The following is a 17,878-nucleotide window of genomic DNA, read 5'->3' as shown; positions in this document are numbered from 1 at the left end:
GTTTGCTTGGTTCTCCTTTTGTCAAGAGTGATATCTCCACTCAGCTGTTTGGCCTGTTTTATCACCCACACGCCCTCATCCTGTGGCTTTTTGTGACTGGCCTCTATCCAGAGAAAGGAGAGTAACAGGTGTACTGTCTTCCTCTTCCTGGTTACAACACTTTTTTTTTTTCTTTGCGTGACTGCTTCGATGTTCACTGACAGCCAGTTTTCCACATGCTGGTTATGACAATGTTGCAATTCCCTTGACTGGAGCCTTACGGGCCTCCGATCACGACTGATATTCATTTAGTATGCCACCAGTTCCTGTTTCCAGCTGCTGATTGATTTTTTTCCCCCCATTGTGATCTCCAAGTAACAAAAGGTGGCATTTGAACATTGAAAACCTCCTGCAAACCCTTTCACCTGGTTCACACGAGTTGCTAGGCAACAGGATAGGGGATAGTAACTAAAGAAAGACATACTGTTTCATTTTCAAGGTCTGTTGCTGGGCCTGAATGTAGTTTAAAGACACATATATTGGCACTATTATTAGTGGAATACATTGTAAGCTAAAACATATCTAGAAAAGTTGCATTACCTGCGATAATGCTGGTGTGAATGCTTTTTGCTGAAGATGCTGAAGCTTTTTGCTGAAAATCGTGACGCAATTTATTTTAATTGCTGAAGGGATTTGCTGAAAATGCAAAAGTTATTTGCAAAATGCTAAATTTTCTAAAAGACTGGAAATATCGTTAAAGGACTGTGAAAGAGCGCTGAGGCTGACGTAAATTTCTGAAAAATTTGCAATAAAATTGCTTAAAAATCTCTAATACATGCTAATTTTGCAAAATTTTTTAGGTTGTTACTTAAATATCAGCTACACTCCAAATTAGCCAAAAAAAACCTTAGATTCCAAATTAGTCAAAAATTACTAGCTAAACTCCAAAATAGCCTAAAATTCCTCATTAAAATAGATTAGCCAAAAATGTTAGCATGTTGCTAAAATATTAGCTAAACTCCATTTTTTTTTTAAATTACTATAACATCAAAACATAGTCCATGAATATATTTAAAGGCTTGTTGCTGATCCACTTAATTTTGAAATTTCTCATTCATTTCATATGGGACATAATTTGCCCAGTATTTCAAAAACTATAACCTTTATGAATTTAAAAGTACAAGCAGTAATGTTCTGAAAAAGCAAAACGTTTGATTCAAAGTTTGCTGAAATCTCTGAGATTATGATTGAGTTTTTACATGCTGAAAAACGTACAGAAAGGAGCAGGAGAATCACTTTCGGATGAATGCTTACTAAGCATCACATACTTGATTTTAAATCAAGTTTTATTTGTATTTACAAAATACTGTATAGTAAAAATTACAAAGCATTTAAAACAAACATGTTTTTGTCATTTATCTTTTCTTCCTCTGCTCCTCTTCAAATCCCAATTCAGTTAACCTCATATTTCCACACTCAGTTGTTTTTCTGACCTGTTTTTGAGTAAAAGAGTAAAACTATGATTATGACTCATTTAAACATCCTAATAAGTGCATATGGTGGTATTTACAAAGTAACTGCTTGAGCAACCAACTGAACAAACATGTTCATGCAGACTTAAGAGTTGTCTTGTGGCTTTATAGTATTTTGAACTGGCTGAAATAATTACAATGCAAAATCTTCATATTGAATTTGAGAAAATATTGTTTGGATGTAGTATATCTTATCATTTTATGTGGAAGACAGTTGTTAATGTTTAACTCAGGCTAAAGCGTTACTGGTTAAAATGTTCTCAGGTCAGAGTGCTTATGTCTTAAAAACAGCAAATCAAGTAATAGTAAAGACCGTTTTAGTTGTTCATCCAGGAAAAATAAACATTTTATGAAGTAGATTTTTAAATTCTGCACAAAACTGTCCTTACAAAATGTACTGCACATTTAAATATTATATCATGGCTAAAATAAAGAAACAGCAAACCTGATGTTGAGTTTCGTGAAATGTGTGAATTTTAATTTAATATTTAGATTTTTTTTTTAGTTGTATTACTCCTCAATTATCCCTCTACCTTTTTTATTGCTCTGGCTTCCTGTTTAAGTTAATGCATTTATGCCATCTAGTGTCAGAGTTTGTAATGACCCCGAGTGTTCACAGGAAACAAACTCCTGACGCCTTAACCTTTTGACACCTAATGCATCCCTTGGGTTCTGAAGTTTCCATGCAGTAAGTTTCCTGTTCCAACTACTGGGCACTGTTCGTCCGAAAGGGTGAGGAAAGAAAAACAGTAATAAATCCCTAAACAGCTGTAGTATAAGTGTCATGGTACAACATCTGGAGTACAAATGTCTGGAAAAGGCTGCTTTGTTGGCAGTTTGTTGATACAAGGAGGTTGGTTGGAGGCTGCATGTGTGGTAACTGGAATGCGTGTAAACAGAGTATTAGGATTTGTTTGTGGGCAGTAGGGTTTTTAAGTGTTTCTGGGAGTTGGTGGCTGCAGAACTATGGTAGAAACGGCATTTGTATCTGTTTGTGATCAGTGAGCATGAGGTTGTTTTGGAGTGGCCGTGACGTTGACTTGTTCATGGTTACCTGAAAGGCCCCATATCATCCAATATCAACTTTATGAGCTTTTATGTGTGTTATAATGTTCATTCCTCACTGTAAACAATCTCAAAGCTGTATTTTGATCCATCTACGTATTTTTGAGTAATCCCCTGAAAACGTAGACCGAGGACAGCTCTAGGCTGATGTCATGAAATGGGCGTCAACCACAAGGTGCAAAAGGCGGGGCCTCTGAGACTGACCCGTCTTACTTCTGAGTAGGAAAAGAGTTCATAAAAATAACTTATTTTTCATAAATAATTTGTTTTTTAGTGTCCCAAATGTAGTATATGATCATTTATATGGATTTAATTAGCTCTGAATGGCTTAAGAAAATCATGGCATAGACCGTTCAAGGCGTTAGTCCCATTTGGATGCTGCAGATTTTTGGGTTGTCCATTTGCACTATTATAAACAATTATTTAAATAGTCGATTAATCCAGCCCAGATTATTTATTCCAATTAGTCAACTAATTGGTTTGAACACAAACTGGATGTAAAGCACATCTTAACCATCATTAGCGCTAAACTAACTGAAATCTAGATATTAACTGCAATAATGCTAGTGTGAATGCTGTAAGCTGAATTTGGCCGCTGAAGACGCTAGTGCTGATAGCTGAAGACGCTGAAGTTGATAGCAGAAAACTCTATAGCTGATAGAGAGATACAATTTTAGCTAAATGCCAAATTAACCTAAAAAAACTGAAAAAAACCTTAGTTAGCCAAAACAGCTAAGATGAAAAAACAAAAAATCCGAAATTAGTCAAAATAGTTAGCATGCAGCTGAAATATTAGCAAAACTCCAAATTAGCCGACACAGAACTGAAAAAAATCCTAAATTAGCCAAATCAGCTAGGATGCGACTGATATGAGCTAAACTCAAAAATAGCCTAAAAAAACAAAACAAAAAAGCCAAAATTATTCAAAACAGCTAGCATGCAGCTGAGATATTAGCAACACTTCAAATCAGCCTAAAAAAATGAAGAAATCCTAATTAGCCAAAATAGCTAGCATCCCGCTGAAATATTATCTAAGCTCCAAATTAGCCTTCAAAAAACTGAAAAAAAATCCTAAATTAGCCAAAACAGCTAGCATGCAGCTCAAATATTAGCAAAACTCCAAAATAGCCCAAACGACAAAAAAATCTAAATTGGCCATAACAGCTAGCATGCAGCTGAATTATTAGCTAAACTCTGAAATAGCTAAAACGACAAAAAAATATAAATTAGCCAAAACAGCTAGCATGCAGCTGAAATATTAGCAAACTCCAAATCAGCCTAAAAAATGAAAAACATCCTGAATTAGCCAAAATAGCTAGCATTTAGCTGAAATATTTGCTAAACTCCAAATTAGCCTAAAAATCCTTAATAAATGCCAAAATAGTCTTAAAAGCTCACAAAATGCAGTTATAACTTTCAACTTAAAACACTTTGACTCCATATAATATAGAGTAACAACTAATAGACTATTAAATTACTCGTCGACTATTTAAACAGTCGATTTGTTGACTATTTGTGGCAGTCCTAATTTGCACTCTGCAGTGGAGAAGTTTGTCTAAAAACGGATAAAGGATATCTAAGTCTCTAATGAGGGAAACCCCATAGGTGCAGAAATTAGGGTCTTATAGTGGAGGAGTTGTACTTTAGGCGCTAATGCTAAGGCCTCTCATGGTCGCTGGTGGCGACTGGGTTGTACAGGATTTTCCAACACAGCCCATCAAATTGTGGGTTGTGGTTGCTCTTCCTGGTATGTTGTCATGCTGTCTTCAATGAAAACTGTTTCAGTGAACTGGACATTCATTTCTAAGTAAGGTTTCCATATCGGACGTGGACCATTTTGGTTTCCAGGAAGTGGACCTGAGAAGTGACTGACAACTTGAGAGACCTTTGATGATGGAACGGAGGATGATGTAAGTTTTGAAGACCTGCTGGCGAGACTGTCAAGTGTTTTTTCCTTTGGTTTTTTTTTTTTCCGTATTAAAATGTTGTTGTTTTACAATGATCCTTTTCTCCTATAGTGTTGTTTTGGTTCAGTTTAAATTAATGTAAGCAATAACAAATAGGTAAGTATGATGGAATTATGGGTTAATTTTAATTTACATCATTTTATCTACACCCTAAAGTCAATTATTGAAATTTCTCTGAAGTTTAAGTACAAAACCTTTATGAGAAGAGTTGCATAAAAAGCTAATCTTCTTGCGTAACATTAAGACTAAGATTTGTTGAACATTTCCTGTTTCTATTGCGACATCATTCATCACTCTGAGGATTATTTCTGTCTTTATGCCTATAATGTCTAAGGTCTGTGTAGTATTTAAACTCTCACCTTTCCCTTCATTTACTTGTTTTGTTTGACTCACAGCTTTCTTCAGTTCGATTTCTCGTCAAATATGAGCATTTTGTAGAGCTGAAACTTAAACTTTTCTGCTTCTAAACCATTAAAATTCAGATTAAAAAGAGCAAACGTTTATCTAAAAACAAATGATCACCACTGCTAACAAATCATTTTGGCTTTACTTTTTATGTTGTACATTTTTCACAGATTTAATGTTTTTGAATCTAAATTCAAAAGTAACCCTAAAATGATTCAAAAGACCACAAAACTGTAACTGAATAAAACAAAAATTAGTATAAAACAAGGTTTATTCATTCGTGAGACGTGTAGATAATTACATTCATTTCAAGAAAATACAGTTTTTGTTCCTTCATTCTAACCACCAATAACTCAACAGTTTTTTGTGAAACTATTTGGATTCATATGTTAGCAAAATGAATTTTAGATATGACAAAGTGTCACTTTTAATATTTGGAGATCTCTAGATGATCTTTCCTTAACAAAATCCAGCAGATCCAGTATTTCTGTATCGGTTGATCCTTCTTTTCCTCCTCTGTCTAATCCTAATCCTACATTGAATTGTTCTTATTTGTAATTAAGAATTTACCATTTAAGATCATTCAGGTTTCCAGGCTGTGAGCTCTTTTCGTTAAGCACCTTGACTTAATTTTATTTATAAATTAGTACATTTGGATGTAGATTCACATTAAAGGGAAATGACAGAAAAACTTCAAATTTTCTGAAATTCCAATTTGATCAAAGAAATGTTCATGTTTTGTAGTATAATTTTATGAAACAACAATTGCTGTATTTTTAATCTTTGTTGCTGGTGTATTAAATAAATGTCATAAATCCATGAAGGAAAAAGAAAAAAAAGAAAAAGAAAAATATTTGACCAATTATGGTTTGGATGAATTGTTCACAGATGTAGGAAGCAGAAAAAGTAGAGAACACTCACAGTTTTAAAATATAAAATATAAATACGTCCATTTTTTTTAATCTTAAAAGCAGTTTAAAATAAAGATTGAAAAAAAACTTCCACATCTTTTTTTATGTTAATATTTTAAGATGAGAAAATTTGAGGAATGAAAACTGCAGTTCTGGGTGAAAGTTTGTTTGTTTTTTAAATAATGTTAAATATTAATATAATTAAATATTAAAACTGCACTAAAAAGTGTTAAGGAAGCAGTTTGCTTTAATCCTAATAACAATGAACTCCAGAACTTACTAAGTTAATAATCACAACCTGCAAAAAATCTGATTTGACACCTATATTACATCTAAAAGTTACGTCCCTTAATTAGTAATTCCTCAATTTGCGTAGTAAAAAGTGAGTAAAAGTAAATTATGTGTGTACCTTATATTTGTAATTTATGAGAGAAAATGGTTTATACTTTAATTGATGTTAAAATATGTCAATTTTAGTTGAAAACTTTTTTTCTCCAAAGAAAAGTATTTTAAAATTGTTTTAATGATACTAAATGTTTTTGATGCACGATAACGATTTTTTTTTACAACCTCTTGCAGCCAATTCTCTTCGATAATCAAACTTTTTTTATTTTTAAATACTTGAGAAAAAAATGTTTGCAGCTACACAGTATGGCTCTTATGTATTACAACAAATTTACAGGCAGAACTAGTTTTACCTGCAAATAAATCGAAAATTAGGGCAATACAAACACTACAAGCTTTTTGGGTCAGCTGTACATCTGTGAACACAGAAAGTGCATTTCAATGATCAGAACAAATGTTAAGACTTTACCTTAAACAGAAATGCAACAAGGACGTTTTTTAATTCAATTAATGCTCGATATAATAACATGAAATAGAAATACTTTAATCTCAAAGTGCAAACATTTCTGCTTTGTTTTAAACTGAAGTGAAAAACAAATGTTGGCCATCAAACCAATCATTGAACCCCAATCTTAACTTTAAAAAGTAAGCAATATTGACAATTATTTTTCTTAAAAAAAAGTTTATTGCATCCAGGAACGTTTCCGGTTCACAGAGTCCTGTTCCGTACAGAACCAGATACCAAAACAGACAATTGTGAGTTTATTATTTGTACATTAAATATTTGATGTTTTTTTTTTTAGCAAACTGGTTGCTAAAAGGCTCAAATAAGAAAACTGAAGTAACATCAGCATAAAGTTGAATAATAACGTTGTCTTCAAGCATCAGCAGCATCTCTGATGCTTCACAGACTTCAGACTTCTGCAGGCTTCTCCGTCTGCTCCTCCGACTCGGCTCCTGCGGCTGCACTCAGCTCTGCCTGGGCTCTTCGCCGCTCCGCATCCGTGATCGTCATGGGATGCAGCGGGAAAAGCCCAGCCAATCCTGGACACAGGAAAGAAAAAACGAGGGGTAATCTCAGCATCCTGTGGTGGAAATGTGACATTTCTGCAGCCATTAAAGGCTAAAATGAGCCGGAAAAAAAACATGATTTTTTTTAAGGGGAAAACTTTAAATTAAAACCCAATAAAAATAATGTTCTTCATATGCACAGCTATTGAAAAAAATGTTATTTTATATCTATAGATTACATTTATACAAAAATTATACTTTCATGGATTTGAAATGTATCTACTAATAATGATCTAAAGAAAGAAAACTGTTAAGTTCTTGTGGAAAAGATCAAGAACACAAGAAGTACAAGGCAAATTTAGATGCAGATATTTATAGTTCATCATTCAGAAATTACAAAAAAATATATATAACAGAAGTATTTCACGTTAGTACTTTTTAAGATATATATAAGTTTGCTTTTTCCCGCTCCACTTCAATTAATCAAACTATTAAACAATATTTAATAGATTCAATGTGTTGTGTGTACAGTTTCTACAAGTGCATTTGTGTTTAGGATTACAATTATAATCTTTTGCTTATTTTCTAATCATTTTATGAGTTTATATCTTAAACAGAAAAATCTAAAATATGTATTTTGTTGCCTTTTTCTTTTGTTTTAATTGCCGAAATTGCTTCCACAAAGACAAACTGATTTGAATCATAAAATTGGTGATAATTCTAAGAGTTTTCTGACGTGTGAATTTAGTGAACACACCTAGAAGTTTGGCCACGGGTTTTGTTGGATGTGCTCCACAGCCGATCCAGTACTTGATCCGGTCGAAGTTGAAGCTGACGAGTTTCTCGTTGTAGATGTTGGGTAGGGGGTCGTAGGTTCCCAGCTGCTCTATGTATTTACTGTCTCGAGCTCGTTTGTTGTGAGCCGCTACGATGCGATAAAACGGTCTGTTAGCTTGTTTGTGTCCAGCCATAGCCAGTCGGATGACAACGTAACCGCCGTGGTATTTCTTGAGGAGGAGCGATGCTGCAGAGACATAAAGAATGAGTAGAAAAAAAATCAAAATAAGAAAACAAACATTTCTCAGAAACACCTTTTGTTTGATTGCAGCTTTGGGGGGACCAGATAATGAGCCAAAAGAGGAAAAACTAAAATATGTAGGGTAGAGATTTCAGGACTTAGACCTGTAGAGTTCAGCAGCTCTTCACAATTATCAAAACTAATGCTTTACATCACATTCGCTGATGCTCAAATGCAGCTGCTCACTGTTCTTAAAGGGTAACCAAACAGGGAAGTTGGAGGCTGACTCCACCCACAGCTGAAAGGTGAAAATCCAGTCAGAGGGGCGGGGCTTGGGGGCAGGACTGTTATCATTACTGGAGCTGCAGATCATGAAGACTTCTGAAACTTACATGGTTTGACCAATCACAAAAATTCACCTGTAATACCTCGATTCAACCTAAAGGGGGCAGCACACAGACAGTTTTTGACTATGTTTTCAAGAATTAAACAATTTTATTCCAATTTATCAAACATTCGGCAGTGATCAACAGACAGCACTTTTAAAGCCCCATTTATAGAGATCAACAGACAAAAAAAGTTGATTTAGGGTTTGGTTTCCCTTTAAAGACCCACTCCAATTCAAAAATGTCTTTTTCTTGTTTTTAACATGTTTTTGTGGCATTTTTCAGATGAGGAAATATTAAAAAAATTATTGTTAAAATGGTATTTCTTTGTTCATATTGTTGTGAAACAGAAGATAAAAAAAAACAAGCTTTTGCAACAATCAGAGGGTCACAAGCTTCCTGCTCTGCTCCATTCTGATCCACTTGTAGACGACTAAATACATGTTCGTCATAATTTTCCTCATCCGAGCTCAAAACTGTACAGATAACGCCGATATCGCTCGCCATTTTTGTTGCACCGCTAATGTTAGGATGGGGGTGTGAGTGGCTGTAAGGTAGCGGGAGAACACTCTCAGTTTGGGGTGGATGTTTTATTGAACTCCTGCCGCTCTGCAGAAACTATGTCCAAGAAAACAACACAGGTTTTTTAATTTAGGCTAAAAACAACATAATCATAATTAAAGACTCCCGGGAACACTTTAGAGTTAAATAGGTGACAGAGTGCGTTTTTAACGTTCAATTTCAACTTCAGTTTGTGGCTTCTATCATTTCCATTTGCTTCTACTTTGTTATAAAATCAGTGACAGCTGCACCATGATGGAGATTTCACTACTAGACCTTTTGCACAGGTGGCATCCAATCACAAATCACACTATAATGCAGCAAATTCCTCAGAGAGACCAAGTCTGCAGATGTTTGCTATGCGGTCTGCATGCCTATGTGCACAACTTTACATGCCGGTGACAATAGATTCATTTAAATGTAAGGTGAGTTAATGCTTTATTCAATTTTCATATATATATATATATATATATATATATATATATATATATATATATATATCACCTTGGTTAACATAACATTTAACCCCCCAAAACAGAGTTTTGAAGAGTTGTAATACTTCAAATTTGCTTTTCTAAATCCACAAAACAAAATGACTTACATAAATGTACCATATTGTCCGCTGAAAGTCCCCTGCAAAATACAAAGAATTACAGATTAAACCAGAGCTGGTGAGGGAAAAAGCAACCCAGGCAGCAAATTCAACGCTTCTATTTCTATTCTAGACATTAGCATCAGAGGCTAACAGCTAACATTCACAGAAGAATGAGACGCGCGTGCAAATACGTCAAATTTAATTACTTACCTCCAAGAGGGTGAAACAATTTAGGAGGGGAAAGGGTGAAAATGTCGCCTGCAGTCTGTTGGCAGCTTCGCTTGTGTGATAATTTGTTTTAAATCTGTTTTTTTAACCGAAAGATGTAATGTGACATTTGTCAGGGCGCTGCCATCTTTAAACGGGAAGTGACGTAGTACTGTGGTAATGCTCTTTTTGGACGCTAGATGGCAGAGTTGCACCACTTTGAGTCTCCCTCAAAAACACTGAACTCAACTGAGTGTAAAAACAGACATCATTTTTAGTTGATCAACGGTGTATATGAGAAGGTCTTACATTAAAATATTATATACATTTTACATTTTATTTAATTATCTCCAACTCTGTCTCAAAATAATTTTAAAACAAAATGTTTTTGATGCTCACTAAATTTAAAATCACAAATTAAATATTTAAAAAATTAAAGTAAACAAATATTATTAATAAAATTGTTTTAAGAACATTTAAATCAAAATTTTTAGTTGTGTGAAATAAAGTTAGGATCAAATACACTACGTACTAAATACTAGAAAAACCACAATTCTTCACAATTCAAAACGCACTGTACTAAATATAATACAGTAAAACGGTTTTATTGCTTCACACCAGGCTTAGTTTGAGCCCACAGAAATATTTTTCTTTATTCTTACTTGTTTATTAGCAAATTGAATTTAAAAAATATATATTTTACTTTTTTGTATTTGTTTTATAATACACAAATCATATGTCAAACCAAAACAAAACTGCAACTTCAAGGTTTGAATCAAATTGTGGGGAAAGTGAATCCTTGTATCCTTGATAAATACTATATGCCCGATAACAAAGAACTAAATACTATAAGCCCCATAAAATAATAATATTCTGAAGTACAAGTAACTTTTTGAAATGTTGACCTATTGCTATTTATTTTAACATTCAATTAAATATGGTTATATTTGAAATTCGTATACACGGTAGGCTCCATTCTTGAGCATCAAATTGGCCATTTTCAATGATTCTTTACTTTCTGTCAAAAGTAAGTTAAAAAATATATATATATATATATATATAATTACATAAATATCCTAAAGAGCAAGGTAAATACACTAGAAGATATACATTCTAAAGTTTATCAAATCAAATGATCCTACAAAAAAAAAAGAATTTCAAGCGTAAACACCAAGAAATTGCTGTAAAATGTAATATTACATTTAGACGTAATGAAAGATAAGTATAAGTTGGCACAGAAACTGTGGCAAACATGTTTTATAAAATTCTATTCAAGCAGAACGCTTCCACTGAGTCATACTGTATGTTTTAGAAAACGAGCGTTTCTGGAAACACCCTCATTAATTTAAATACACAAAAATGTTTTATTTTTTTATTTGATGTATTGTTTTACTAACATCCTGGTTTTAATTTTTCGATACTTTCTGAATATAAAATCCTGTTTTAAATCCGATAAAAAAGAAGTTAATTGTTGAAGTAATCATGTCTCACAAATACTGTGTATGAGACACGATTACCTTTAAATGAAGATATTCCTTAAATGTGAAAATCTGATTTTCCTCCACAGATTTGATCTCATTTATTTTATGTTATGTTACATAAAATCACATACAGTTGTAAATCACTCAGTTATTACTCTTAATCAAACATTGATTGTTTGATTATTGATTGTTTGATTGGATGATTACATTTTTGATTGATTGAATTGTTAAATGTTTAGTTTATTGAATATTTGACTAAATGTCTGATTGACTGAATATTTAATGTGATGTTTGATTGAAAGATTAATTCAATGTTTGGTTGAACGATTGAATGTTTGATTGTTTAATTGAATGTTGGATTGAACATTTGAATGCTTAAACGATTGAATGTTTTCAATTATATCATTAAATATTTGATTGAATGTTTGAGTGATTAAATGCATGTTTGGTGTATTGATTGATTGTTTGATTGAATGTTGGATTGATTATTTAAAAGTTTGAATGTTTAAATGATTAAATGTTTGATTGATTTAATGTTTAATTGAATGTTGGATTGAATATTAGAATGATTGAATGTTAAAATGATTAAATGTTTTTGATTGAATGTTTGACTGAGTGTTTGAATGTGATTGATTGTTTGATTAAATGTTGGATTGAATATTTAAATGTTTGAATGTTTAAATGATTAAATGTTTGATTGAATGTTTACGTGATTATATGCATGTTTGGTGTATTGATTGCTTGAATGTTGGATAGAATATCTAAAAGTTGGAATGTTTAAATGATTAAATGTTTGATTGATTGAATGTTGGATTGAACATTTAAATGTTTGACTCTTTAAATGGTTAAATGTTTAATTGAATATTAGAATATTTGAATGTTTGATTGAATGTTGGATTGAATATTACAATGTTTGAATGTTGAATGTTAAAATGATTAAATGTTTTTGATTGAATGTTTGACTGATTGATTGATTGATTGATTGATTGATTGATCTGGTTTTTTCAAGCATAAGTTGTGGAGATTAAAAGACAAATCAAATCAAAGATTTTTCAAACTAATTTCATAATTAATTAAATGAGAAACAGACCAATCAACCCTTTGAATTATTGTTCATGATGTAATGAAACAATTGCATAATAAGTTTGTCAAAAGTAGTTCAAAATGTAATTAAAAGTCATAAATCAAACTTGTAAAATCCCTCTCCTACTTAGCTTTCCTTAACTTTTCCTCTTTTTTAACATAAATTATCATAATTTGGTTCTTTATATCTGTTATTTATACTTTACCAATACAGATACAGAAGTATCAATAAATCGCATTACAAAGATAATGTACATAATGTAAGTAGACATATCGTTGTTTCATCCCCAGATCAAGTATCCGTTGGTGTCGGTGTTTTAAGGTCAAGTCTCAAGTCGTAAAACATCAGAATGAAGATTTCTTTGACACAAATTGTAATGAAACTATTCAGAAACAGCTTTTAAAATACAGAAATAAATAATCAGTGTTTCAACATTTGTGATGCAAAAGCATTACAAACTGAGCTTTTACTTCTCGACTAAACAATGATGTCCTGGAGTTAAACCAAAGAACTTTGTCTACCAGAGTCAAACTGCAAGTTTCAAGTCTGAAGTGTTTGAGGTGTCAAGTTAAACTCGGCTCTGGGACATTTCATTGTGAATCGAGTCCCAATAGGATGTGAATTTTAACGTCGAGGCCAAACATTTTGATATGGTCTTCTCTGTCTAAAGGATTTTCAGCATATATGTGATGCTTGAATGTGACTCTATAAACAGCATGTCTTTGTTGTGACAAGAAGCCTTTTTTAAAACATGGTCGTGTCTAGGAAGTTACTCTTCTAGCTTCTGGATGAACTCAATTCTTTGGATGAAATCTATTTTCTATGCACTGCAAAATGACTGAAAAGTTTGAAGCTAATATTTATTTATGTGTCAAACAGAAAGCTCCGGTTTCAGGTCTGTGAACTTTTGGTATTTTGGTTAATATGCTTTTATAAAGAACTCTGTGATCAACCAGCTTGTTTAACAATGACTTTTTATGGGTTGGCCTCCATTTGATCTGGTGATGTTGAAGTGTAGTCATGGCAACGGGACTTATGGATCATCCCAGTGGCTTCATCAGTGATGCCTTGTAGGTCACATGGTACCGTTAACTGACACATTATTCCTGTTTTTTAATGTTTTCTGATTCTGACAGAAGTTTTATTTTGGATTCTGTCAATGATTGTGTCTCCGTTCCTGAACCACTCACTACTTTGTGGATTGTAAAGTGTGTTTGCCATTTTCTAGCGCTGTCTGAATCTACAATCCTTATAAATTTCCCAGAAGTCCCTGCGAAGAACAAGTCTGCATCAATACTCTAAATTGTTTTTATGTAGAAGAAATGTATTTTAATTCATATTTTAAAATAAACTATCCAAGTTTTCATCAACAGAACCCAGTAAATTCACAAATAATCTTTGCAAAAAGTTAATTTAGAGAAAATGTTTGTTCAAAAGTAGTGAGCATAATGTCCAAATGGTTTTTAAAATGTAGGACATTGGACTACATAGTTTTTTTTATTAGTTGGGAGGGAATTCGGATACAGCCTCAGTTTAGATGAACTTGTAAAGTCATTTATGTGTCTTAAATACTGTTTTAACCACTAAACTCCTTAAGATTACAAAGTTTATAAAAAGACTTTGGAAAGTTTCTTTGGGGAGAAAGGAAAAGAGTCGAGGAAGAGTCTTTGACTCAAAGGAGAATAAAATCTGCTTTTTACAGAGACAACCAGGATGCTGAAAATGGGGATGGTTGATTTAAAAATTACATTTAAACACGTTTTTTTCTTTTTTCTCAAAAATTGTCCAACTGCAATGCATTGTGGTCTATGTCAGCTAATGTAGTGAGCATTAGTGATTCAGTTTTTCACAGACTTCTGGGAGATTTCTAGTGAACTCGATTTTGGAACTATAGATCTGGACAGCACTAGAATTCATTTGGACACAGACTCTTTCAAGAGTTTGAAAAGTAAAAAAGAAAAAAATGTGTTGCTATGTTGACAAAAGTGTAGAAAAAAACAGGAAATAGAAGAAAAGAATCAAAGAGACTCAAAAATAAGATAAGAAAGTCAAGAATGAGAAGACGCAGAAAAAGAGGAAAGGTAAAAGGAGCGTCGGAAAATGGTAATTTTCAGAATATTTATTTTTTGATTTCTTGACGGTACTCCGTGCGGTATTGCTTTGTTCCATCTCTTTGCTTTCTTTAGTAGAAACTGACAAATTAAAGAAATTGAGGATTTAAAAAAAATAAGCGATTAAAAGTTGTGCTGTTGATTGTTTAACTTTCTGATCCAGACTTTTAAAGTCCCAGGAAACCTTTGCAGACAGTTTGATTTGTTGATCAGATCATTGATCATGTCCAACACTGATACTTTATTCACAATATTCTAATTATCTGAGATACAGAGTTTTGGGATGTCATAACCATCGAAGTTGCGACTTTATAAATCCCAGAATATTATATCTACATGTCAATACAAACCTATGAAATGATTGATCAAATACAATAGAACTATTTTTTTAAGAAAGCACTTGCTTTCACCTTATTTGCCTACACTTTTGGTTGAATAAATGCAGTGTATAATAGTAGTGTGTCATTGATTGTCTGGGGCTAAATCTAGCTGTACAAACTGGTCAAAACCCCCAAATTTGGAAAATCTCTTTGGTAAGAAAAAACTTGTAACTCACAGACTTTGATTTTTACGGTTTTTGTTATGGTTGTGCGAATGTAGCTACACATAAAAATGCATTACTTGATTCACAGCTGCCGCAGAAATGTATTTTTTAACGACTGCGTGGGGGTCTTGAGTTTTTAACGGTAATATTTAATTTTAGCTTCTAGGACCGGGTCAGGTGACGGTGAAATGGTGATTTGTTGAGAGAGAAGACCCAAGTGTGTTGATGTTTCTGTCCTCTGGGAGCCCGACAGCTCCACCTCTCGTCCCAGCGTTGGAACATGGAGATTTCACACTCCTGTTGTGTAAAGCTTGTTTTTCTGTGTGACAAACACGTGGTTTTCTCTGAGGAGAGGTCACTCATGACACCAGAGATCAGACCTTGTTTTCTATTCTCAAAATAAAACTTTTAATACTTTTTTTTTTCTTTAATATTGATATTTTATAAATTCATAGTGCCATAAGATACATGCTAACATACTTAAAGATATATGGATGTAAATGAAGAAAATGGCTGGCAAACTAAAGTACAATTTATGGTAACCGTCATTTGTTTGGTGCTTTTGTAACACTTCCTGGTGGAGAATTACAGTTTGTGATGCTAAGTTAGCAAACAACTGAATAGTTATTGATTTTTATTGTTTGTAATTGTAACAATTTGCTCCTGACAATCAATTGCAAATACTTTTTTTGTATTTTTTCAATTGACTTTTTGGTTTTTCTCACACCAGTGTACTAGTGCTGCCACAAACGATTATTTTAATAGTCGACCAATCACAGATTATATTTTCTGATTTGTTCCCTAATCGGGTCATGAGCAAACTGGACCTAAAGCACATCTTAACCATCATTAGCTTTAAACTAAGTAAATAGATTATTAGATATATAACATTACCTGCGATAATGCTAGTGTGAATGCTGTAAGCTGAATTTGGCTGCTGAAGATGCTGGTGCTGATAACTGAAGATGCTGAAAATGATAACTAAAAACGCTGGAATTGATGGCTGAAAACACTGAAGCCAAAAAGCTAGATAAAATATTCGCTAAATGCCAAATTAGCTTAAAAAACTGAAAAAAACCTAAATTAGCCAAAAAATAACTAGCATGTAGCTGAAATATTAGCTAAACTCCAAAAAAAAAAAAAAAAAAAGGAAAAATCCTAAGTTAGCCAAAATAGGTAGCACGTAGCTGAATTAATAGCTAAACTCCAAATTAGCCTAAAAAAACTGAAAAGTCATAAGTTAGCCAAAATAGCTAGCATGTAGCTGAATTAGTAGCTAAACTCCAAATTAGCCCAAAAAAACTGAAAAAACAATCCAAAATTTGCCAAAATAGTTAGAATGCAGCTGAAATATTAGCTAAACTCCAAATTAGCCTAAAAAAACTGAAACAAATTAGCCTAAAAATTAGCCTAAAAAAACTGAAATAAAATCCCAAATTAGCCAAAATAGCTAGCATGTGGCTGAAATATTAGCTTAACTCAAAATTAGCCTTAAAAATATGGAAAAATCCAAAATTAGCCAAAATAGCTAGCATGTGGCTGAAATATTAGCTAAACTCCAAAATAGCCTAAAAAACAGAAAAGTCATAAGTTAGCCAAAATAGTTAGAATGCAGCTGAAATATTAGCTAAGCTCCAAATAGCCTATAAACCTTAATAAAAGCCAAAATAGACCAAAAAGCTAGCAGAATGCTACTATAACTTTCAACTTTACCTCACTTTGACTCCATATAATATAAAGTAACGACTAATCGACTATTAAATTAGTTGTCAACCATTTTAATAGTCCATTAGTCGACTGATTGACTATTTTAATAGTTGATCAGTCGACTAATGGTGGCAGCCCAACAGTGTACACAACCCCAATAGGAGGAACACAAGGATTTTACTATTATATATGTTACAAATAACAGATTTGATCAGATTCTTGTCAGAAACGTTCATAACTTGTTTATTAAGCATTTAAACCAGCTGAATAACAGACTATAAACCATTTATAATGAATTGAATATTAAGAATTTGCTAAATACTCCAGAACTCTCAGATCCTTAGAACTTCAGTAGTTTTAGTTAATGTTTGTTCAGCGCCTTGTGTTCAACAACAAAGTTGATGAAAAGAGCTTTATAAATAAAGTGATTGATAATATTCCTTCTTTGTTTACTATTTACTCACCGTCCTCTGTGGGACTCTGTAATTAAGCACATGTATAAATTAAATTCATCCTTTTGCGTGTCGTTCATGTGATAAGAAATACTTTTTTCTCAACAAATTTAAATTATTCATGTTTTTTTACTTCTAAAGACCTGAGCTCTTGTAGTACTTGTAGTATTATAGGACATATTTAAAGAATATGGAGCTTAAAATTGGATATTTAAGTATTTATTTATGCACATCGTTGTGAATCAAGACTAGATGAAAAAATGTGCGTGGAATGTCTGGTCAGAGCGTGTTTGAACGTCATGGTGAGTTTTCCCTCCTTAACAACACTCTGCTAAATCCAGAACTCTGCTTAATTTATCATCACCTTTAATGGAAAAAACAGACAAATATTTGTTTATTTAATTAGATGTACCTGAAGGGGTTAAAGCATTCTTGTGAGACTGAGAGGCTTATTTAGATTTTCTGAAGATTATTATTATTTTTTTCTTTTTTTAGATTTTATTTATTTGAACTTGTA

General features: G+C 32.8%; 1 protein-coding gene across 1 annotated transcript; it reads right to left on the bottom strand.

Moving 5' to 3' along the window:
- Positions 1-6,879: 6,879 nt before the first annotated feature.
- Positions 6,880-10,179, bottom strand: mrps16 (mitochondrial ribosomal protein S16). The gene is made up of 4 exons (XM_024270146.2): positions 9,986-10,179; positions 9,782-9,813; positions 7,973-8,239; positions 6,880-7,248 (listed from the first exon to the last, which is right to left on the bottom strand). Exons 2-4 carry the CDS (start codon positions 9,792-9,794, stop codon positions 7,118-7,120), a joined length of 411 nt encoding a protein of 136 aa, XP_024125914.1. The 5' UTR covers positions 9,795-9,813; positions 9,986-10,179; the 3' UTR covers positions 6,880-7,117.
- Between the last annotated feature and the right edge of the window lie 7,699 nt (positions 10,180-17,878).

The sequence above is a fragment of the Oryzias melastigma genome, linkage group LG5, assembly GCF_002922805.2.
Source record: "Oryzias melastigma strain HK-1 linkage group LG5, ASM292280v2, whole genome shotgun sequence".
NCBI lineage: Eukaryota > Metazoa > Chordata > Actinopteri > Beloniformes > Adrianichthyidae > Oryzias > Oryzias melastigma.
This window is presented reverse-complemented; position numbering and strand designations above follow the sequence as displayed.

Excerpts from the sequence above, each read along its gene's own strand:
- mrps16 (XM_024270146.2), bottom strand. Across the intron at positions 7,249-7,972 it reads ACCCGTGGCCAAACTTCTAG|GATTGGCTGGGCTTTTCCCG; the intron begins GTGTGTTCACTA and ends TCCTGTGTCCAG.